Source organism: Zonotrichia leucophrys, chromosome 1A, assembly GCF_028769735.1.
Source record: "Zonotrichia leucophrys gambelii isolate GWCS_2022_RI chromosome 1A, RI_Zleu_2.0, whole genome shotgun sequence".
Classification (NCBI taxonomy): Eukaryota; Metazoa; Chordata; class Aves; order Passeriformes; family Passerellidae; genus Zonotrichia; species Zonotrichia leucophrys.
The window spans coordinates 18,753,861-18,779,092 of NC_088170.1; the positions used below are offsets into that span (position 1 = coordinate 18,753,861).

The 25,232-nt window shown below is 40.2% G+C and overlaps 1 protein-coding gene across 1 annotated transcript; it reads right to left on the minus strand.

Annotated features, from left to right (window-relative positions):
• Positions 1–2,865: 2,865 nt before the first annotated feature.
• Positions 2,866–24,141, minus strand: DBX2 (developing brain homeobox 2). Its single transcript, XM_064701818.1, has 4 exons — positions 23,513–24,141; positions 11,613–11,708; positions 6,884–7,071; positions 2,866–4,529 (listed from the first exon to the last, which is right to left on the minus strand). The coding sequence occupies exons 1-4, from the start codon at positions 24,054–24,056 to the stop codon at positions 4,206–4,208; spliced, it is 1,152 nt and encodes a 383-aa protein (XP_064557888.1). The 5' UTR covers positions 24,057–24,141; the 3' UTR covers positions 2,866–4,205.
• Between the last annotated feature and the right edge of the window lie 1,091 nt (positions 24,142–25,232).

Below are 25,232 nucleotides of genomic sequence, written 5' to 3' on the forward strand. Positions count from 1 at the left end.
GGTCTCCCTGTAGTTGAAAGCTGAGTCTTAAGTTAATTGGACTCTAATTCCTCTCTATTCCTTTCTAAAGGCACTGGATTTACAGCTGTCATCATGAAATTGGTTTGTCTTTCCTTCTAGTATGTGAAAATCAGTAACAGTCTAGTTGGTAAAGGGTGCTGAAGCATGTGAATGCACTTAATTTATGTCAGTCTTTTGACTGCAAAACATACATTCATCAGAGGAGCTGTGTGGCTACAGTGATGGCAACTGGTATTTAAAACCCAGTACTAGTAAATCACAGCAGATAAAACAAATCTGATGTATTACTGCAGCTCAGGAGTGACATTTGACCTTTGTACAATTGTTCTGACACTGAAGTTAGTAATGCAGTTTTGTGCCTTAAAGCAGCCCTGTTCTCAGCTGATCATAATACTTGATTCCTGTTTGGCAAAGGATCAATAAAAACAAGGTAACTTTCAGAAAATCATTTCATACTGTAAATATATACAACTAAAGTTTAAGTGCTGACACACCTATTAAAAATCCAGTTTTTAACAATGTTAAATGAGGTGCATGGAGGAGCTAGCTGGTCTTTCACGTTCACAGGCTCACAGCTATTCATTCACATGCAGTAAAATATGACTGTGGCTGTGTCTGATACAGACTGCAAAAATCTGCATTGTGATACATTTTAAAAGTCCAAGAGCTCCGAAGGAAATCAGCAGCATCTTCTTAGGTATCAGGGAAGCTCCTCTCCCTGTCTTTAAGAACACACATTCAAGATCCACATTCAGACCCGTATGGATGACCATCAATAGGTGGGATGAGAAAAGTCCCTTCTGTTCCTGAGGCTGCTGGGCTGGGCAGTGAGATGTCTGTGTCAGCAGCACAGCCTGAGAACATGGAAGTTCGCAGCTCAGTTAACAAAGCGAGTACTGAGTCTCAGCCTTTCCTCTCTGTCCTTGTTGTATTCTGTATTACATTAGCATTGATAAGTTGCCAGAACAAACAGAGAGGTGCCCAGTGAGTATAAGTATCTGCTTTGTTTGCAGCCTCTGAAGAGATAAGGTTTTTAACTGTGGTTTGCAATTTGCGGTACCCGAACTCTCCCCAGTCCCAGGATCTCAATAAATGTCCATCATAATATTCCACAGCTGGTAACTATAGTCTCAAAATGCTACACACAGGAAATACCTCAAGTACCCTACAACCATGCTGCAAGATCATCCATCAGGTCAAATCTGTGAAGACAAGTAGCACATTGCTGGTTTTAACCTAGGTGTCACTGGTATCTACCATCTCATTCCCTTACACCAGCTGCACTACACCTTTCACCTCTGCACTGTGAATCTTATGAAGCAGTTCAAGTATCTGCTGGGCACTTTGCATATGTGTGCTTTGTTCTTTCTAAAACTAGTAGGCATACCATATTTGAAGAAACCAAATACCACTTGATCCTTCACAAAGAAAAGACTGGCACTGTAAATATATTTTTGTATTTGTACAGGGTGCTATTTCTCATTTACCAAGTTTTCACAGTATGGACTGAAGAGAAACTTCTCCTTTATTTAGCAAAAAATCAGAGGAATAAAAATTTTGTGTTTCATGAGCCTAAATCATAATTTAATCAGACTATTTTAGATAAAATTCAAGATTTGGATGTATACTTTAGGGTTTTTTAAAAAGCTTGGTCAGCATTTTCAGACAAAGAATCTTTTATCTGGCATACTGAAACTTCATTCTAGCTGTAAAGTAAGAACACTGATAGGAGGTGTTAAGAGATTTGGAGAACCTTGAAATGGTTTAACAGGCTACAGTGAAACCAGAATTTGTTGAATTTAAAACACCTGTAATATTCCAATTGTGAAACCAATGCTGCATGAGCCTTGCTTGATCTTTGCTCAGTGAGACAGCCTTCAGATGTATTCTGTTCAGCACATCAGCTCAGTTTTGACAGTAGCTCATATTTTGTGCTTGCAACACTGTGAACTGAAAGAATTTCCCAAGGAGCATTCTGAATCACATCTCCCATTTCCAAAAGTGTTGCTTCTAGCACTGAGGCTTCATTGACTTGCAGTAAAATAGTATGAGCAGCTGGGAAGGCTCCCTTTCCATTAAAGGTGAGATTAAAACCCCCCACCACCCCACCATACAGATTTCCTCCAAAATGGGAAGCACTGATGAATAGATGCACACATATATACCACCACCTGATCATTAGATGGTACTCTGGAAATATTGCAATGCAATGTCACACCCATCTGGGCTACTAACCCTAGCTGGTTGTTCAGGCAGGAGCTGGTCAAACAGGACAGGATTTCAACACCAAGTTCATCTCCATGTGTACACAATCTGTCTGTTCTCCTACCCACCAAATTCTTCTTGCACAATCTAAGTTGGTTCCGGGATTTCAATTGCAAGAGAGGAATAAACTCCTCTCATTACTGACCAGTATATAACATGTGTTCAAGGGCTTTCTGAGGGTAGGTGTTGAGGCAGCTTACACTAATGAAGATTTGTAAGTGCAGGAAGAGAAAACTTCTTAATTCTTCTGTAATTTGTTTTTTTCTTTAAATCAAGCAGAGGAAATGACATGCAAGGAATGCCACATAATGCAAAACTAGGATTACATATTTGGCCACTGAGACAGCAGGACATGCACAAGGCAAGAAACAAAACCCACCTTATCGTGCATAAATGATACAAGGATCATCATTGCAATCTCAAGTTTTTTAACTGCAGATGTATCCAAACTTCACCTCCCAGATAATACAATGTAACAAGGGGAATAGTAAATCATCTATCAAAAGGTAAAATATTAAATAACAACTTACTCTACAACAATTGCACAGTTGGAAGATGTACAATACAGTTCAAAATATCTGAAGCTCAAGGCAAGTATAATCAGAATAATCAGAAACATTCAAGGCATATATGATAAGAAAAGCCAGACTAGATTATCATAATCTTTTGCCTATAAAATGTATGAACAGAAAGAAAATAGTCCCTATAAAACCTATAATGTGCTCCATAAGGTTTTGCCTGTAACATAAAATATCTTTAGTCTCTCTTCTCAACAAAGGCATCCATAAATGTATGAAAAAGAAAATGAATGCTATGCTCCCATTTTTAGCTATAAAAATTTGCAAATAAAACAAAGAAAGATACACCTAAATTCATATGCTGACCTCCTTAAATTGGATTAAGCAAGCAAATAATTTTAAGTAGCTTTAATAATATTCAAGGCAACTTGTATTACACAGAATACTGTCCTGTCTTTGATACAGATATATGCTAATGCGTTCTTACTGGCACCAGTTTAAACAGCAATAAGCCAGGAATAATGCTACTATTGGTACATCATGTCCATAAGCAATTTTCTGAACTGGCTGTAGTAGCAATTTTTCCAGTTATGGGTCTGTTGTTTAGTGCATTTTTGGCTACAATTCTGCACACTGTCATTGCAGTTTTGAAATACAAAAGATTCTACCAACAGCCAAAAAAAAAGACACTGCAATTCAAAGTTAAGAATGCTAGTAGATTCATGCATGGACAGAAAGACAGAAGCCAGTGAACTGCACTTTCCAGTACACACACTCATCAGAGTTACTTAAACATGGAACATTTTAGGTTGGTTGCCTTTTAATATTGCATAACTTTACCGAGGTTATCGGTTGACCTGTGACTATTTAAAGCTAATTGAATACTGACATAGGTGAAGACAGATGGAGAAAACACACCAAAATGCTTGTATTTGTCCATATGAATCTATTGTGTTACTTCATGAATTTCTAAAAGAACCCAAAACCCCTTACTGTCTTGACAGAAGAGCTCTTTTTATCTCATGCATAGAAGAAATTAATTGGTCCGACTACAATGAGAGATAGAAGTGATTCTCTATTAGTGTATTTTTAACTAGCATCACATACAGTGCAGATGTATAAATCAAAGCATAAACTCAGATTCATGTTCTTCACTTCATTTACTTACCATCGGTTCCTATTTTACTTTTAAGGTCAGTATAAGAGTGGAAAAGACACAAGAAAAGACTGAATATTGAAGAATACTTCTTTAGTCATTAGTTGGTTGTAATTTTAATGGTGTTAGACTTTAGCATATTTTTGAAGCATAAACTAGTTAGCTTTACAATGTTCAAATATTGTTAATCTTAAAAGACTGCTCATTTGAAGCCTGCACTCTTCCACTCCACTTACAAACAGCCCCTACTCTCTTACACTTGATGATGCCTTGTTTGCAGTGTCTTGGTCAGGATACAAATAGAGTGGGCTCTGCAATGAATTTGCTCTTGGAGGTGGTTGTGCAGTAGTCAGTCTTTCAGAATTTCCTGGAGAATTCTCCCTCCACCTTGGACTTGCCCGCTCTTCTGACATTTCCCACACAGATGGGCATGGAGAGGTAAAATTCATGGTGGATCGTGAGAGGTAGTTCTCCTGAAGACCTTCTTCTTGGAGGCACCTGTTAGAAAGCACTTCTTTTTCTTTGGAGTTTCGCCATTTCATCCTTCGATTCTGAAACCAGATTTTCACCTGTTTGCAAATTAACGAGAGTTTATTATTATTCTTTGCTTTAAACAACTTTGCCCTAACAAGTGGTTTTTTCCTTTCCATCCTCTTAGTTTCATTATTTGTTATCACAGTAGAGAACCAGTGAAGCCAGCTGACTGATATTATCTGAGGATTTTCCCATCACTATTTACTACACCTGGAACAAATACAAATATTCGCCTTGACTTTCACCACCTACAATAAATTACTTAGCTTAGAGAGGAAAATGGACAGCCCAATGGCTAGGGATAGAAAAGCTTCCTACAAGCAATATCCTTCTTGGCAGAAGAGAATTCCCAGAGAAAATTAGTATAATCATTAAGAAAACTAAGTGATAAAACGGGTGGTGTGAGGGCCTCTATTAAGCAGAGGCTGTAAGAAGCATGACTGTTTCCTTCACAAACATAGCTAAAATCAGCTTGGCCATACAGAAAAGTGTATTGTGACATAGGAGACAGGATTGAGAATTTAGAGACATTTTGCCTGCCTGACTACAGTTTTCCAGGAGTTGCCTAGAACCCATGTGATTTTGAGATAAAATCAACTTTTCAAAAACTTCGAGTTGCAATTCTTAACACAAGCATTCAAAGGCATTTATGAAATGCTGGGGAAAGCTTGGGGGAGTATACAACCAGGAACTGGTTTTACATGAAGAGAAGAAAGGTAAGGGTGATCAATCAAATTATACAGATTAGGTTCTCTTTTCCCTTAAACATTTGCATTTAAGTCTAGTATTCAGATACTTGATATGAAGACAAAGGTATGAGAATCATTGTCTTAGATGACAGGTACTGTTCCTCCATCACAACTGATCAGAAAATTGAAGAAGTAACCTTCACAGCAACTTCTCTTCCTTTCATGGGGGGTATAAAAAAAGAAACTAATATCATCTGGTCTGTCACTATCACAAAATTATATTCTTGTAGTGGTAGTGGTTATCTATGTATCATTACATTATTTTTTACACACCCAAGCTCTTGAATAACATGAGCACAGAAAGTAATCTCAAGGAAATAACTGTAATACTAGGAATTTGACTACATTTTGGGAAATACTTTAGGCAGCACACTGGTGAGTGCAATTGCACGTTTTGATTGCAATAGTTTTACTGCAGAGATTACAGTTCTGTACATCACACTGAGAAACACAACACTCCGCTGTTGTGTTTATTGTTGCGGTGCTTGCAACAGCGCCTGAGTCATTAGGTTGCAAGGAACCAGCACAGATCACCAGATTCAACCTCCTGTGCAAACTAGAGCCAACTGCAAAGTTAGATCAAACTGTTGAGAGCCTTTTCAAGTTCTGAAAATCTCCAAGACAGAGATGACAAGAGCTCTCATCACCACTCTCAGGCTTTTCTGTCCCCAAGATAGCTTCTGCACATGTATCTTAAGCACTTTCAATCTTACTGCATTCAAAGAAACAAAATTGTACTGTCACATCTCAGTATTTCAGCTGCAATCTTGAGGGCTGCATCTACTCCAGCACCTTCAGATCCTACCTGTCAGCAACTACCATGTTAATTTTCTGCTGTTACATGCCCTCACAAACTTTTTCCTCCCAGCTTCTTTCAGATTTTGTGCTCTTCAAGCCAGGCATTTTTCCTATGTTTTTATCTGCAGATAGGCGAGGGCCCAAAGATTCCCGATTGTGCCACTGCTGCTCAGCACCACTATTAATGTAGTTGTTCAGGCAAAACACCTAACTGGAGGCATTAGACCCTCAGCTAAACTCTAAAATCCTGCAGCAGACCAACTCAGACTCATGCAAAAAATCCCATGAAATGGGAATTGGCAAGTAAAGTGGGAGTGTTTTAGCAGGTCACCCTGCAAAGCTTTATTTCTTATGGTATCTCTCAGCTCTAAAAATATCTTTCTTTGTGCAGTCAAGTGTCATTCCATAGGGATGGTTGCCTGTCTGCTGCAGAACAGTTCCAGAGGAAGTGCTGTTGACTGCATTGTCCCTAGTTGTTCATCTGTGAGTGCAAAGGGTGAAGGAATGATCTGTGCTCTCATGTTTTTGCCTTTAGAGCACAAGGATGGAGCATAGTTCCCTACCCCAAAGCTTCCAAGGGAGCTCTGTCAGACAGCAAAAAAAAGGGAGTTGGAAATGAAACACAGAGGTCATGTTTCTTTGTGTGAAAATGGAGCCATCAAGTTTTGAATGTACACAAACAGAAAATAAACCAGGAAACTGTTGAAGTACTCCCGAGTTTAAAGTGCCATTGGTTTACTGAGGTCTTTGCAGGTAAAAGAGCTCAGGGCTGCCCATGCACTGTTGAGTTTTCCTCCTTCAAAGTAATTTTAAAGATCTCTCCCCAAAAGTACATTTCTTACCTGAGACTCCTTTAGACCAAGGTTAAGGGCCAGTTTCTTCCTGTCTGTTTTACTAATATACTTCTGCTTCTGGAACATTTTCTCCAAAGCTTTCCTCTGGTCTTCAGAAAAGACAGCTCTTCTTAATATGCCTCTCCGGGATTTGGAGTTAGACTCCTGGGTCAGAAGAGGCAGCACACTTTCCTCCCCTGTTGGAAATAGATGAGAATTTTCCAAAACATCTAGCATATATCAGAGAACTACTAAGTGCTGTTCATTATAATGGTTGCAGACTCTTGTCCCACTTTTGAATTGTTGGTGTTATAAGTGTGTTGTAATGCTTCAGCCATGTTCATTAAGGATTAAATCCTCACTTGGATATAGAGGTGTCGTCAGTAGTCACGAGTCTCCCCCTGACATGGTACAATGAAAATCAGATGAGTCCATAGAGGAATATTAGGACAGAGCCCATGCTACTGCAAAATTCAAATATAGTCAGGGGGGAACTTCACTTTTCTTTGCCTGTCATCACCACTGAGTAAACTGCAACAAGTTTTCCTATGAGTTTATTTACTCCTTGTGTGGAATGTAAAATGAGATAAAAGTGGTCTGTAATAGTGATTCAAAGAAACAAAGTAGGCTTCCCTCTACTTATTTTTTTTTTAACTAATGAAAGAGTTTCAGAGTGATCTATTTCTCAGAAAATCCCTGGTCATTCACTTAGATATTATGGAAACCACAGCAATTTTTATATTAGAGGATTTGGAGAGTACTTGGACTTATTTCTTTCAGCCTGGTTTCTAATCCTTTGACATCTCATAGCAAGTCCTGGGAGGGCAGCTTTCAGTGTATCAAATCACATCCCCTAAATGCACGCCTAGAGGGAGCCCTACCCTGGAAAACAGCCTCAAAGCTGGGGGACAGAGCTGCAGTGAAGAAGTAGAACTGTTTACACAAAGCGCACAGAAACCCCAAGATAAATCTCTCGTGTTCCTCACACCCAATAAAACCTAAAGCCATAGTGCTTTCCCATGCTCCCTCTCCCCTAGAAAGATATGGTGTATGAGAAGCAGTCCTTGGTGAGGCTTCATATGCTTCCAGTGCACCCACCTTCCTCAAACACTCAGGAAGCAGGAGAAGGGATCATTCGAATAAAGCCATCATCAAGCAGGGCATGTGATTATTAGGGAGAAGCAAGCAGGCCACGAAACAGCTGCACTTTGGTTCAGAAACCTGTGCCATGGTTGTACAGCCACTGGCACCTACAATCTTGCTGTAGGAGTGGCAATTCAGATGCAAGCTGCTCTCCGGCTGCCCACCACCTTCTCAAGTCCAGGGTCCTAGACTGCCCTCCGAGCTTATAGTTACAGCAGCAGCAAAGGTGTGCTGCTGCTCAATTCCTACAAAGGATGTGACCATTTTCATATCAAAGCCAAAAGCAAATCCTCCCTGAAAATCAGATTTTCTAAAATACTAAACTTTTTTTTTTTTTTTTGTGTAGAAGTCTATCTATTCTAGTCAGCTGTAATGGGGTGGGAGGGAAATGACATACATTTTTTCAATTGATATAGTGCCCTTGAAAACACTAATGAAATCCAGATGCAGCTTCCACAAACTGTCCTTGGGGCTACACCACATTTCAACCCCAGTATATTATACATACATACACATGGGTATATGTATCTTTAAACACCCACAGAAAAACAAACACACATATATTGAGGGTATTGTAATATAATGATGAGAAACTGAAGTGTATATCTGTATGTCTTGCAAAGTTGACTAAATACTTTTGTAGCCATGTATTACTAGTAACACATGATATTGATATTACCTACACTGCCCCTGCATCCTGCTTCCAACTCTGACCAGTAGAGGAAAGCATCAGAAGCTGAGCAAGTGTGCAATGATTATTCCCTAAAATAAAACTACCCCTGTGAAACGTCACTGATTTAGAGCCCATTGCATTCTGTCAATTCTTTTCTTGAACTTTTCACGTCGAGAAATCAAGATGTTTTTATTTGGCACTCATAACAGCATGTGGTAAAAAATAATTATTATGATTTGCAATGTTACAGTATAAATAATCCTTAATTTATACATACGTACTTCAATTTTCAAAATTATATCTAAGACCAGATACAAAAATCATAAGCTCCTGGTTAATGTCCTGATATTTATTATTCAGTGATATGATACACAGTCAGACTTTATCCAAATCACAATAAACCATCTGCAGAACAAAAGTAAAAATACCACAATGGAAGGGCAAGCCAGGCTGATATTTCTCTGGGGACTGCAGAGCCTGTTCATAACCCCCACTGCATGCTCTAATCACACCTACAAAACTGGGAGCAAGCTGGGAGCCTTCCCTCCTCTTGCATGTTTTCTCTTTCTTCTCAAACTTTGTGAATTTAGGTACCTTTTTCCAGGTAGCCTCTGAGTAGTTTCTGCTGAATTGTCAGCATTCTCAGGTTTAGTGGAAGGTACAGTCTGAGCCAGCAGCAGAACTGGTATCTTCTCTCCTCCCCACGCTGGGATGAGAGACACCAGCAAGGGAAGAGGCGTAACAGGGCTGGTCCTCGCCTCCCGGCCTCCGCTCCACAATGGAGTTGTCAGCCAAGGACAGAGGACGCCAAATTATGTGACCCCTTAAAATTTGTCTTGCCTGGCTGGTTGTTAACAGTCAATCAGCAAGGAAACAACCTCCTGCTGGAGCCTCAAGGCACCAATTAATTCCAGTTCAGGCAGTATGTAGGGTCCGGCATAACACCTATATTAGACTAATAGTGAGGCATCTTTACACTCTAAGGCACAATATGTGATGGATTTTAAAAGATTAACTGAACAAAATTTAATATGAGCAGAATGCTCAGAAGCATTAACAAACAGCCTATAGAACAAAATATCTGAAACCTACCACCAACTGAGTAGCCTGGAGAATTTTTTTTAAATAAGCCATATTCTAAAATGCACTCCAACTGTTACACAAAAACTCAATTTCAGTTTGCGGATTATAGACCTTTTCAGTGCAGCAGGAGAGGCAGTCATTTATACATTTCAACAATTCCAGCAAAATTAAATATGTCCGTTTGCAGCTCGTCACTCTGAACATGCAGCAGGTTTAGTGCTCTGCTCACATAAATGTGACCAACTATTTCCTATGTTACTGATTTGATTTTTGTTAAGTCTTTCCTTTGTATCCTAATATATTGTGATAAATGTCCCCTTAATCTGTGGAACAATCTTCATTTGCCTTCATGGCAGAGACCACCTTGAAGGAGCAAGTAAAAGCTTTAGTCATGGTTTCCATTTTTTCATTAGAATTCAATACATTCTAGTTAAATGGACAATTAATAGGTCACTTCCAAAATAGTAGTGTATCAGTCCTGGTTAATAAACAATCCCCACAGTTGATAATGGGCCTATGTATTCAGCAAGTCCCTGTATACACTCAGCTCATCCACTAAATCCCTTTTCAGGTAGACAGGGTTATATGGGAAGATGAGCTAGAATGAGTCTATAAAAGTCAGTTTCATTCACTGCTTTATTTTTCAGTCAAGTGCTTTAAATGGTGTCCAGAAAATCTCTTGGAATGTGAGACAGGAGAAAAGACTGGCACATAGAGTATTGCTTTATGGCCATACAAAAGGGCAACTGACCCTTGCCCAGGCCTTTTCAATGTGAAATGGTTCCTAAAGTTCATCTGCACAGTGAAAAATTGTGGTGAGGTCGCGTGTGGATGAGTAAAGTGAAAGTGGTGATTGGTCATGGTGCTGTCAGCCATTGTGGGAGAGCCGAGGCCATGTAAAACGCTCTGTGGGAAAGTGTCAGCCCCCTAAAGAGGTGCTCAGAAACTTGCAGCTCATTAAACTGCCAGCATTTGCTGCCTCACTTGTCAAGAATCATTCAACTTAGCAACTGCCCTCCTGAAACATTCATAAAAAGCATGCACTTTAGTCAGGAATGGTTTGAATGCAACTGTGATAAAAAAGTATATGCCAGAGCACATATAAGTGCTACTTTTCATTTGGATTTGGCAAGAAATTTGTGCTTTTCTTTCTGTTTTGAAGAAAGAGGGAATGCCCCTTCTGTTTTCATTCCTGAGCCATAAGCACAAAATCATGACTGTCCATTCTTACAACTTTGGCTTGCAATCTTCCCAATCAAGGTTAAATTTAGTTTTGGATTAAATGGATTCTTAATCCTGAATGGATAGTGAACACTTGTCAAAATTCTCTTTAACATACTTCTTCAATTTTTTACATTATAATTAAAAAGAGAAACAAAATTAAACATGTGCACACATTTGACTACTACAAAAAGAATGATTGTTGTATTTAAATAATGCTAAAGCTTCCTGAATCATAATCTACACCCCTAACAACCATTAAAATGCAGCACGCATTTTACAATCCTTCAGCTCTTTTCTTATTTGCAAATGTTTATTGACACTGATTTTTTAAAGAGTTACTGATTTTAAAGAATTGTTTCCAGCAAACTGAAAACAAGGCACTTTCTTAGGTTAGCCCTGTCTGGGTGTCTCAATGCCATTAGAAACCTCTCACAATTGCTCAGTGTACTTAAGTTTGATAAATCTTTGGAAACCCTCTGAATAGGATTGCTGTGATTTTACTAAGGAATTAGCTGCTGCCATTGCATCACCAATTAGTTTTCCAGAACACATTAAATCCTGCTGCTTTGGTTTACAGAATAACTCAAGCATTACTGATGAAGCATAAAAACTTACTTGGAAAAGCAGTGGGGGATGCAGGGTGCTGACAGGACCCACCGCAGCATGCTGAGTAGAATGGTGGGGCTCGGAGAAAAAAGTGTTTGGAAAGAGCTGTAAAGAAAGCATAGATCTAATTGATTATCCATTGAGCTTAGGTGATATTCATAACAACAGTCCTCCAAAAAGTCAGTGTGTAAAGTCCTGCCCCACAAGTTCTTTTTCCTTTTTTCAACATGGTGATATTTTTAAGGCAAACAATGATAAACCAAGTAATTGCTCTTTAATTTAGCAAGGTTATTTTACATGCATAGCTTAGCTATAATATGCAAAACTCTCCCTAGAAGAATGAAGCTCTACAGACTAGAAATTTCCTTCTGTAATTGCTGTAATTATGGCAGTTTTCCTAAATATTGGTATTGAACATATTGTTTCAATAATATGTTGTTGAAATAATGAGTATAATGAATCTGAAAGTTATTTAAAATAACTCTAGCAAGCATGTCATCGTACAAAAAAAAAGCCAGCTGGAACTCCAATGCTGTTAACAGCACTCAAACCAATAATGTCCTCAACAAGAAACCTTTAGGAATAAAATTTATAAAATGCCATGAGATGAAACAGCTGAGCTCTACAGGCACATACTACAGAGCCTGATTCTGTTTCTCTGACTGTCAACTTAGTCTTGCTGGGCAAGTGCTTGAAATTTAAATAAACCACTTGCTGAAGGCTCTGCTTGATACAACAAAAAAAAAATCTGCAAAGTCAACTCACAGTATTAGGTAATATTTGGTAAATTTTTACAGATTTTATTAATTGCAGTCTCTCATATCTAAAAAGAGCTTCCAAATCATGGAAAGCTCTTCATTATTTATTTATCCCCTTAATTTTTTCTATAAGGCTCATGGGATTTTCCATTAATCTTAATTACCTATCAATTTCTGCTTGTTCTAGTCAACTATGAAACCTGGGATATTTTTTTTGTTTTGAAAAAGATACATCATTGCTAGAACTGAACACTTGTAAAATGTGATCAGCATCAAAACATCTATGTCACTTTCGTGTTTTGGTTTAGGCACAAAATAAGTGGCTCTAGAGCCCGTACTATAGTTGTCCAAATCTCCAGAAAAAAAATTAAAATAAAAAAAAGTAACTGCAGACTTGGGTAAAAAAAAATAAAAGAAATCAACAATCAAAAAGAAAGGTAAACAGATACATGTATCTAAGCCATGCTGCTAGTTTTTAAAAGTTTTTCAACTGCAATTAAAAATAAAGATAATTCAACATTAATTTTCCAAGTATGTATTAGGACCTCAAAATAAGTTTCCTGACCGTTAAATTTGCTGTTATCCCAGAGTAAAAAATTTATTTCTACAGAAGTCTAACTCTAAACATTTTTTAAAGTATTAACTTGCAATTGCTGGGTGATAAACATTTTAGTGGTACAGCTTTCTATTGAAATTTTGCTGTTTCTAATGAAATACAAATTAACTGCCTGGTTTTGAGGCATATACTTGCAAAACATTTAAAAAAAGAATGATTTACACCAGGCATTAGCATTCTAAAGGTTCTTTTCCACACAAGACCACCAAATGTGGAACACGTCCTTAGAAACTTAAAATCATCAAGAACATGCAGCCAAATCCTACCTATCCCATGTATCCAAAGGGTTTCAATGCAACTGGTGAAGTGCATGTGTAAGCTGGAAAGAATCTGAGTGACACAAAAAGCACAGGAGCTGTAGAAGATAAATATCAGCCAACCTCCTGGACATTCGAGCTCGTCATTGACAGTATATTTTATCCTCTGAAACTCCCAGACTCTCAGGTGAAGGAGCTTTTCCTCCCTTCCTTGGTAGACTCATTCCTTGTGCTTTTATCACATTTCCCTTACAGTCAAGCAAAACTCTCCACCTCTGAAAATATAACTTAGAATACAGAAGATGGCACACTCCATTCCTTTGCTTTCTTCTTAAAGGCCTTGGGTATTCCTTGGCTGCCATAATGTCCTATTCCCTCCAAGCATTGCTCCAGCACCTTATTCATGCCACACAATTTTTGTCAGACATGTTATCCTGTCCCTGATATTCCCTCTTGTAGTTTCTTAACTCTGTCCAGTTCCTTGCTCTGCTTTGATAATGTGGGGTTCATAATGGCATGTGATAAAAGCAGAAGACACCTGGCTAAATCAAAATTGAACAAGCTACTGACTCAGATAGAGAGCATGTTCCTGCAAGTAATGACAGGAATAGGAAAGGACAGTTTCCTCCACTCACTACATCTCTCAACAAGTAAGCTGCAAGCATAAATGTCTGAAGATGGATCACAGTAAAAACTTAAGCAAATTGTTTGCTTAAGCAAACTCCAAGCAAGCAATATATTTCCATGGAAGTTGCTGACAATGATTTAATAGAGTAGCACAGTACCATGATGCAAACAGAAGAGATCTTGATCCTAATTCTGCTCAAGTTGATGGAAATCAGGAGTCTGGTTTACCTGGGCATTTTACTCAATTCTTTCAACCAACTGCCGCTTTTTTTGCCTGCCGGACACGTATCTCTATGAAGCAGAATATTTGCTTAAGAAGTAAGATGCAGGTGAAATCCTCAAATCCTACTTGGAACAAAGAGGTTCTTGAGCTCACTTCTCAATATTTAGTCCAGATCCTGAGTAAAAAACAATGCCATGATGTCTCTCTATGCCTATAGCCAACACATATGTCCAGTTTGTAACCTTTTTTAATGTGCTGCAGCTATACTGATGCACAGGTGAATTCTACATTACATACATGAAACTACACCCCTTCATCTACTGAAGCTGTTGCACTCAAACCAATGTGCAGCAGTTCTGCAGAGTTATATCAGTAAAAACAATGTGACATAATACAGGGATACTCAACTATCTCTTGGCAGTTCTACATGCAGAAAAATGTTAACGCTTCAACATATCCTAATATTTTATACCAGTATATATAAATATATGCACTTATATTTTTTATCTTTGATAAAAACAACACAGTTCATCACATTAAATGGCTTCCACTACCTGCATGAAACTCCATTAACAGAATTAAAATTGCCTAGAATTATGCTGAAATTGTACCTGAAGAAATGGCATAATGCAGTTTTGAGAACAATATAGAGGAAGCACTACCTATTATTTTCTTTTCATATACATCATAGCAACTCTATCAATATCTGTTGATCAAGAGACCTAAAGCAAACATTCTTTGCTGTTCACATAAGGCTGAAAATTGCTGAGATTTCAGAATATTAATTATGCCATTTTTTGGCCAGAATGAGGTACACAGTAACCAAAAGGCAGCTGTTGCTCCCAGAGATATATAGGAACTTAAAGCAGGGGCAAAATCCTAATAATTTGTATTCAGGACACTTATGCCTTTTTCTGCTTTATATCTTCATTTTATAAAACTGAGACTGTGTGGAATTGTTTCACAAGACTCAGTCTTTACAGGTTTAGCTTCACACATGCATGAAAAGTATCAAAGTGTAAGTGCCTTTTGGCACTCCAAAACCTGTATTATATGCCTTAAAAGAAAATGTATCGGATCATATATACGAAAGTATTAAATACCTAGGTTATGGGGGTTTTTCATAAAACAAATACTTTTGACACTGGTGCTGTATGCAAATTCTAGTAATAGCATTCACTACATTTATTGTAGTGAACAGAAATCATTTTACAGAAAATAAAATAATACTAAACATGTAAACAGACCTCAAGCTTATCTAGTACTAAAAGTCAGAAAGCATTTCAGATACTAATATTTTAAAAGACACTGTCTGGTCTGAAAATATTATAAATTCAAAAGCCCTTACATTAGAAAAAGTCATACTGACAATGGGATCAGAAGTTTTCCTTCCAACTATCTATCATTTTGAGAGTAAGGCTCCTAAATACAGTCCAGCTCAGTTATGCAACTTTGAAAATGGCTTAATATTAAGGAAACTGTTTACTCTTTCTAATTCTACTGTTGTGAAATAATTCAGCAAAGAGTGTAGGCTAACAGCCATCGGGAAAGTGGGAAGGGGTGAAGGAAAAATGGCTATTGAGGGACAGTGAAACTGATGGTAAACTTCTGGTATTATCCACACAGGATCCTTCACTGCACAGGCTGCTAGTCTGTTGGGGGTTTTAAAGATAACTGATAAAAATGTGGTATCAGCCTGTGAAGAGAGTTGGAACACCTCCAAAAAGATTATTCAGAAAACTGCCTAGAGCCAGCTAACAAAACTAACAACAGAAGCAGAGAAACCTCAAGATGCATGAACACTTCAATTCTCCAAACATGCTAAGTCCACATGAACTGCTTTCCACCATGATGCCTAGGTTCCAGCCCTTGCAGGAAACTTAAATATATTATCAGTAAAACTATCATATTTCATCTGAGAACTTTGGATGGTTATGGGAACAACTGGAATTTCCTACTTACATCCATTCTTGGAAATATTTAAAGCAGGCTTTTGCAAAGCTGCAGGGAAGTGTCATGTAATGAAGAGTTCCCTGAAAACAGTCCAGCAGTAGCTCTGCCAGCTTAGTGATCCAGCTGAGCTGCATTTCTGCTCCCAAACCACAAGCCCTGGACCTCATGATGAGTCACTGCTCTTTCCCTAGCAGTTAACTGTCTTTAGACAGTTGTGCAGCCTCAAAGCATTTCAATCCAACTGCAAGAACAAAGCAGCAACCACTGCCATATCCCACCCAAAAGCAACTGCCATCACATGGAAGTGGAAAAACTTCCTGCGAGAGCCTGTGGTGAAGAATCATGCAGAACTGGCCTTCCTGCACTCCCAAAGTTACCATTTGCTTCCTATTTATTCCTGTAAAACACAACCACATGAATGTTCAAAGGAAGTCAAGCCAAATGGGTAAAGCAGAGTAGCATCCACAGATCAGGTTTTAAAACCTGCCAAACATTCAGAGAAAGAGTTTTAAAGTTCTAAATATATATATTTTTAATTCCTACACAAAACATGGATGCAATGAGTGGGCTTACATTTTTATGCTGGGTCATGGTGGGGCTTTCAAAAATTGGCAGAGCAGCCCCCAAAATAGGCTTGAAATGTGCTAACAGCATAATCATCACTTACATCTACAGCAATGTAATGGCCAAGAGCATCACAGTGCAGATTATCTGAAACCACACTAATCACTGTCAGTTTTCAGAGGCATCATTCACATGCCTAATTATTATGTTGTAATTTGTTGTACATGATTTTCACCACCTGAGGAAATACACCAGCCTGAGGCTGGTGACAATACATGGTCAGATCTCACCTGTACAACCCAAAGCAACAACCAAACTCTTCAATGTTTGCCAAGGACTCCACGGGTACCCTGATGTCAGGAGTAAAAGTGGCTTTTACCCTCTCCATGCCTCCTACACAGCCTCACTATTGAGAAGATGGGAATCTACCTGTGGATTTACAACTTTTTTCTGGCTTTGTCCTTCCTCAGGATGCCCATGTACTAGCGTGCCTCAGCACTTTATGACTACCATTTCTCGTCAAAACAGGCATCACTGTCAGTTCTCTGTCTAAAAGTTCAGTGTCTTGCCCAAGCTCCTTGTCTGGGCCTCCTGTTCAGACAATGAGAAGAGAGAAGTAGCTCTACATAACAATTCATCACCTTAAAACAGACACAGAAGGTGTCTCTGGAGGCATCTCTCTCTATTGACTACAGCTTAGACAAGACACCTACTTTTTATTAAACAGCTGAATTGCCATGACATTCTTCTTGTCCCTCATAGCTAACATCAAAAGAATACTATCATCTGTACAGCCATAAAGACTCTCAAAATGTAAAAATTCAGCTAGAAAGTAATTAGTTATTTTCTTTGATTTTCAACAAATTACAATTCGTTTAGAAATTATTTCCTCAAAAAGCATGGCAAAATTAAGGTCAGCTGCTGCAAGTCAATATTTCACTGGTTTTTCATTGTTGCAGCACTAATTCAAAATTGTACAAGAGGCCAAAATGCACCATTTACTCCTGTGGTATGTACTGATTAGCCAACTTTTTTTACCTGGAGCAGTCTTTACTTGTTGCAGTATTGCTAGCTCCAAACACACAAAAGTCCCAAGATAATATAAACAGTGTTAGAATAAAAAATAAAACATGTCAAGTTCTTTCTTCTTTTTTTTTTTTTTTAACATAAGGGGTTTAGTATTTTTACATTTGTACAAGGAAATACTTTTTCAAGTTGAAACTTGAGGTATTCACGTAGTCACAAGGAGGTAACATTCTCAACACACATTCAGAATACCTCAAGAGAATTATGTGCTACAACTGCAGACAAAAGCAGCCTCTCATGAAAAAATTTTGTAAGCTTTTCAGTACAAAGCAAAGGCCACTTCTCCAAAGTGACAACTCACCTCAAAGAAACACAGTCCAGGTTACTGAAAATATTTGGATGTATAATTTTATAAATATCAGTCTACATAACAGACATTTGAAACGGCCTCTTACTGCTTTATATACCTGCAGTTGTTTTCAATTGGGAAAAAAAAACCTAACTCCCCTTTCTGCTGTGGGGTCATGACTGACCACAAAACTACCATGTAAAACATCAATTATTTTGCAGAGCTGCTTTACAAAAGAATGCAGAACACCTTCAGAGGGCAATGGAAGCAGAGAACTCGCCTTCCAAAATTTAGGAGGATTTCTTAACAGAAAATAATAAAGACACAGTACAATAAAACCTGAAATCTGCACTTAAGTTTGCCTGATGAGATTAATGCTTACCACAGTCATGTGTTTTCTAAAATCATGAGCAATATACTACAGAATTTCAGAAGACCAGCTCTTTCTGGTGTACAAAATATATTTCACAGAAGTTAATTCAGTTACTGTAGGCATGACTGATTCCATGGTTTCAACTCAGTCAATTTCTTTTGTACAAACTCCACCACTTGTCTTCCTAGTGCAGCTCTGAGATCTTCTGGTGGTATCCAAGTCTTGCCAAGGACCATACTCGGGATCCTCTTCCTTCTGAGAGCCGGCACGGCGAGAGCAGCCAAAGGAAGGAGCGGTGTCCAGCCAATGCCCACACTCCTCACCCAGCACAGACTGCCACACTAGCGGCTGGGTTGCAGAGTAGCTGGCACCAGTCTAGCTCTGGCAACCTCACAATGAGGACAACAGTTTGTCCTTTAAAAGCCATTTTGCAGCCACTCTTAAAATATGCTGGGCATTCCAGACCAATTCTATTAAATGGCTCACAAAGTTAACTGGAAACAGGAAACGTGCTAGTCTGTGATTTCTAATACTTACAAAAACTTCTTTGCTTCCAAAGACAAACTTTCAAAACAATTACAGTGTCTCAGTGCTCCTGGCAATCAGGGAATAAGAAAGGATGCCAAATAGATCTCCCCACCTTAAAGACGCTTTCTATCTCCAGAAAACACCAACTAAACAAGAAAATCCTAAGACTTGTCAGTCAACTTGTTGTCCGAGTTAGATGAGTCAGGACAAAACACTGGGCTTTTTCCTGTCTTTTATTTTACTGAAAGCTAGTGTTACATGTCGCTTGAGGACACACCCTGGCTGCCAGTTGGCTTGGAATCAATAATTAATAAGCATTAGTTCACTAAGAAGAGGCCCAAAATTAAAGAAAAAAATATCACTTAAATTTCAGTAATTTAATTGTCTCCTGGTTGTCCTAAAGAAACACAAGACAATTATTAAATATGGGAAATAAGATATGTTTGATTCAGGATAGAATTGGTGGCATCACCTGAGAAGACAAAAATCGACATCATTTTCCAGAGACTTAGCCTGCAGAAGAGTTGGTTTAATTTCCTTGCAATGCTACCAGTTATCTGTATTATGTCAGGTAAGTCACCTCATTTGGTTTTGCTCCAGCTTCTCCTCTACAAAACAGAAATCTATCTCACTGGCTCAATGTGATGATAACTGCATCAAAATGCAAAGTACCCAAATGTTACAGAAAGAAAAGACACATTGATAGCACAAATGTATCTGGATATGTATAAAGTACATCTATAGATGCTTACTGTAAGTCCAATTTATATTTACTATATAGTTCTTCTGTTTTCTTTTTTGTTATGCTTGCTGTCCTTCATTCTACTCTCTTGTATTCCGATGCTTTAGGCAAAAATCCCCTAAGATAAATTTCTCAGCAGGTTTTACAATGGAATTATTTCACTGTTTGTTTTGCTGCAGTTTTCAATTTCCTTTCTCTGTTCATCTACAAAAATGCCAAAATTAAAGCAGAAAGCCACATTCTTGCCACATGACCATATTCACACTGTACAGCACTTCCTGTCAACCTCCTCCTGGACGAATGGCTTAAGAAGAGCAGAGATATTTAGAAAAATTATTTCAGGTAGCAGAGTAACTTCATGTTTCCCAAGGAGGTCACTCAGCTCTAGCGCCATCCAATACTTCTGGAAGCTAAGTCATGAGGAAATATTTGAAGTGGACCTCTTTACAGCACCTGTGCTACAAGACACAGCATCTCAGCATCCTCATCCCCGATTTTTATGTGTCAGAAAACACTGAAGAAAACTGTCAAGTCTTCTAATTTATCCAGAATATAACAATAGGCTTGGAGTCAAGGGACTAAAACCCAGATTAGCAAGAGGAAATTGAGGACAGCACAGAGCAAATGGGCTTCAGAAGAAGTGCACGAAAGCCTGTGGGAATCCCAAGCCAGTATAAATTGGTATACCACTGCAGAAGGCTCATGAGTTTATCATATAGCAGTAATGCTCCTTCTGCTTTTCTTTCCTAAGTTTTATGTAACATGCTCTTTGCTCATGTTCTTCTTAAATTAAACCAAACTAATTTCAACCACCTACAATGACTACATTTAATTTTTTTAAATGTATATAGTGATGGAAAGTGATTATTTAAACTTTCACAGACAGCAAATATATTTATTTCTACTATGCTCATGAGATGATGTAATATTTAGGGTGTGACTCTGCCTGAGTTCTTGTTCACTTTTTTATTCACAATAATTTTGTATGAGATGAATGTAAAATACACATGCAGATAAGCACTTAAAATAGTCCAACTAATACTTTGAAACCTGCAAATTATGGGAAGGAAACTTGCTGATACAACTCAGTTGCTGAGGAGTTACAAAAGGAGAAATTATCATGATGAGATAGCCCAGCTCAAGAATGCCAACCTGGCCTCTTTTGCAACCATGGATAAGTGTTTTCCTATTTACAGAAAGAATACAGGATTTACATTTGTTAGCACTTTTATGTTAAAAGGTACCCTAAAATGGAGTGCTTTCTTCAAGTCTTCCCTTTGTAGGTACTGTGGATATATATAAAAAGGTTCAGCTTATTCAGTTAAGTCTCCGGTGTGATTTTATACTTCCTTCTTTTTAAGAACTTCTGGTGACCTCACCAGAATTTGGGACAACATGAGTAATACACTGTTTCCAAAAAGTCTGGTAGTTTTTCGATTTCTTTTATTTTTTTTAATTAAAGAAATAAAAGAAAACTTGCATAATGCAAAACTAGTTTATTAGGGAACTTTTAGTCCCTGCATGATCTATAAAGCACTTGTTAGTTCAGAAAGATTCTTTGAAAAAAAAAAAAATCTTGCATTATCATTTTCAATAATCTTCTGAAAGATTTCAAGAAAGATTTTCCAAAATGCCATGTGATTTTGGGGTTCCAAATGTGAGCTTATTCTTTGAAAAAAAAAAAAAAAAACAAAAAAACCCAGTAAATTAAAAAACCCTACCTAGCACAAATTCTTAGTCAAAATATCTTCATTAGTCCCTGAAGGCTAAAATTTTTGTTCTGCCAAAATGCTCCTTCGCCCTGTCACTGTATAAACAAGAAACATTACACACAGCCTGACCACCCCAGCCCTACTCACAAATGCAGTGTCTGGTCTGAACAGTTTCCTCAGTACACGCCTACACTAGAGACAAGAGACTCCTTAGAAACCACAAACTGGCTCAGCAAGACAGTTCCAATCCAACTCAAATTTATGAATGTTGAGACAACTAAGTGTCATCATCACTTTAAGACATACAAGTGAAATCAGAATCAACAGATCCCTGTTAGAATATAAAAGTCACTGTCACAAGTGTACAGTCACAGGAGAATTTTCTTCTGGGTGCACGATGAATGAGGAAACACCAGTATTTCTCCCTGCTCAAATCTAAGAGCCTGGTGCTTTTGCCACGACCTGTGGGAGCTGTGGAATCAGAAGCAGCACAAATCGCTAGGCAGACCTAACATACTAAAATCACAACTACTGCTATGGGTCAATCAAAAGAAGAAATAATCCTGGAAACAAACATTTGCAAAGCTTGGCATTCGGGAACTTCTGCAGCAATTTACCCACAGCTTTTTAAAACAAACAAAAACCCAGTCAAACAAACTAACAACAACAACAAATAAAACCCAACAAAATACCTTTACCTCTAGCAAATAAGAGTGCTGGGGCATCTGCTGTCTTCTCTCTTTCCACAAATAAATATAGCATTTTCTCCAGAACTTTTTATCAGGGTAAGGGCAAAGGGCAGGCAGCGATAATATTCATTGAATTGCAGGAAGACGATACTTGTCCTGTTCCCTGGCCCAGCCATAGTTAGTTAAACACGTTTAAGTAATTGATATGCTTAAGGTGCCACTTACCTGAGAGGTCAGGAGTATTCAGAAACCTTAATGTACACTTTGACTCTCTCCTGCCTTTAAAGTACATAATGCTAAAGGATTAAATACTACTTTGGAATTTGAAGAACAGTTTGCAGAATCTAATTGAAATAAAATTATGTTTGAAAAGAAAACAATTACTTCTGTTTTCAAAACAAGCCTTTTGGTTTCACATCTCAAACACTTAAATAAATACAGTTCTGCTTGTCTGATTTTCATTTTAAACGCATTTAAAACTGTACTACTATAAATAAAAATTCTTAAAATACCGCATAATATTGGAATAATTTATGCATTCTAATAGAAAAGCAAAATACTATATAGATAGCGAGTCTAATACCAAATTTAATGAATTGACTACAATCAGTTCCATGACTAACAGAAGTACACACTTCTTAAAGTATGTTGCTCGTGCCCAGACAAAATATATCTATACGAAAATCGGCACATTCAAGAAACCGAATGGGTTTTGGAAACCTGTTTGTTTCCAATCCTATGGCACGGATTCCTGCAGGCCCCCGGCGGCCGCGAGCTGCTTCCCCACCGCCCGGCAGGGCGCTGGCTCTCAGCGTGACACCGGGCTGATAACGCACCTTTACACCTCTCTAAAACTTTTTTATTTTCCCCCCGTCCCCGGTTTCGTAAAAACTTCCAGAAAACTGCCTGTTCTACGTGGCTTAATCCTCCTTTTGGCAGGAGGAGCCGGGTCCTCCACGCCTTGCTGTCCCGCAAAGCAGGGCGTGTAGAGAAATGGGCTGCTGCCTCCCGAGCTATCCCTATTTAGGAGATGGGACTGCTCTCCTTCCTCCCAAAACTTGGAATTTCAGACATTCCCGGAGCGCCTGTTGGCGGCGAAGCTTCTACCACCTCTGGAGTCTGCGGGCCGTCAAGACCTGAAAGAACTGCGATTAGGGGCGTCTAACAGCACCCGGCGCGGCCATCGCGGGGCTCTGCCGCGCTCTCTGCACCCACAGGTGCGCCGGCCGCCCACCCGCACTCGGAAGCCGCCGCCCGGCGCCCCGCACCACCCGCTCCTCGGCGTCCCGGTGCCAGCGGCACGGCGAGACCCTCGGCCGGAGCCCCGGGCGCAGCCCCCGCCGCACGGCCCCACCGGGGCTCGGCGTCCCGCCGCCGCCTGCGGGCTCCTCTCCTGCCGCCGTGTCCGCCGTGCGGAGCGCGGGGCCGAGCCCTCGGCGAGCCCCTCGCCGCCGTCTCCTGGCGGCAGGACGCGGGAGGGGCCGGCGCTCACCTGTGGCTGCCGGCGGAAAGATGCCGCCTCTCTCCGCCGCCGCGGCCCGCGCTGGCGGGCGGCCGCCGTCCGCCGCCGAGGGGTTAAGCACTTGGAAAGCCCATCTTGCCGGGAAGTGACCCCCTGAGGGGTTGATTTGTTCCGCCGCGGGGCACAGCTTGAGGGGCACGGGGTTGGCGGGGAGGGGACGGAGCTGGGCAGGGCTCGGAGCCCCGGCCCGCAGCAAATTCTCGATGAGGAAACTTTTGCCCAGGTTGCCGAAGCCCGGCGCCGCCGGCAGGTTGAGGAGAGCGGAGGAGCCCACCAGGTCCCAGTAAAGGGCGCTGGGCAGCATAGCGAGAGTTTGTACCCTCCTCGCCCTGCCCAGCCCGGCCCGGCCGCCGCGGCCCCTCACTGGGCTGGGACGGGGCGCCGGGCTATGGGGCCGGGCGGGCTGGCGGGGCGCCTCCCCGAGGGCTGCGGGGAGCGGAGCGGAGGGCTCGGTGAGGCTGTCCGTGGAGACGCGGCGCCTCTCCGCCGGGCTGGAAGGTGTGTCCAAGCGCATTCATTATGTCAGCCGGGGACGAGGAGTGATGGACGCGGCCAACAATGCCGCCTTGCCCGGCAGCCCCCCGGGGAGGGGGCAGGGCGGCAGCCGAGGTGGCCGTCCCGCCGTGCCCGCCCCGACATGGCGGCGGGTCGCGCCTCCCGCTGAGGGTGCACCTGTGCGGGGAACGGCCGGCGCAGGGAAAGGCCGCTGGCCTCCGTCCCGGCGGGGAAGCGGGTCCGGTGCTGGCCGCGGAGAGATCATGTCGACCTAATGATCCCATGAGGTAATGGGAAGATAGTCATTAGCTCACTCCCTCTGGGCATTTTTATCTGGCCTTTTATTTTTTTCCTTTAGTTACCCGCACACAACTTGCACGCTGGATTTTCAGCATTTGTCTTAATAAATCTGATTAAGATCAGCACAGTACTGTTAATCATGTTTTTTTCGAGATGTTGGACGAAGCTTTGTGTGGGCATAAACATTCTTTGTCCGGAATAGCTTAGTCCATTTCTACTTCCTGGCATGCATTCTTCTTTATTTGCTTACAAATCATGTAATATAGAAAAGATGTCTCATTTTGCAGTTCAAACATGCAAGCAGAAAGTTAAAATTGAATGCTGTTCCAAAGTCCTGAAAGCATCTTCCTGCTTTTGCAGAGAAATCCTTTTATTTCAAAGCAGCTGTTCGCCAGTCTAATCTTGAAGATATTCCCTGCAAAATCCTTTGGAGGAGGTGCATCCCTTATTTTTTTATGGCAGCAGAGGCATAACCCTTGGACATCAGGGTGGTTCAAAGCTAAAGCCAGCTGGACTAGTGGAATCATCTGTGCCCTTAGATGAGAAACGGGAAGGATGCCTTAACTGCTGTGGGACTAAGTAATACCTTGGGGAATATAAATTAGATGCTCACATGTCTGAATCTTTCCTTTACATCTTAGGGTAGATTCACCCTGCTAGAGTTTTGGCACTTAATTCCATTGGTACTAAGATGTGGTGAATGAGAGCCTAAGAGTTGAAAAGGCTGCTTCGTGCCAGAGACCCATGTAGTTTGACCTTTTGTCTTACAGCAGTGGCTGTGAGCAGGAAGAAGTCCAAAATTAGTCTGATAGTTTTGCCCTGATACATTCTCATAAGTGTTCTCAGCCGAAACAATTCCCACAGCTTGAGTGCTTGTATTGGCAAATCTGAAGGC

What these genes read in the sequence shown, in the direction of transcription:
- DBX2 (XM_064701818.1), bottom strand. Translation starts at nt 24,056, where the DNA reads ATGCGCTTGGACACACCTTCCAGCCCGGCGGAGAGGCGCCGCGTCTCC. An exon ending in CTTTCCGCCGGCAGCCACAG is followed by an intron (nt 11,709 to 23,512) that starts GTGAGCGCCGGC and finishes CTTTCTTTACAG; the next exon opens with CTCTTTCCAAACACTTTTTT. An exon ending in ATCCCCCACTGCTTTTCCAA is followed by an intron (nt 7,072 to 11,612) that starts GTAAGTTTTTAT and finishes TATTTCCAACAG; the next exon opens with GGGAGGAAAGTGTGCTGCCT.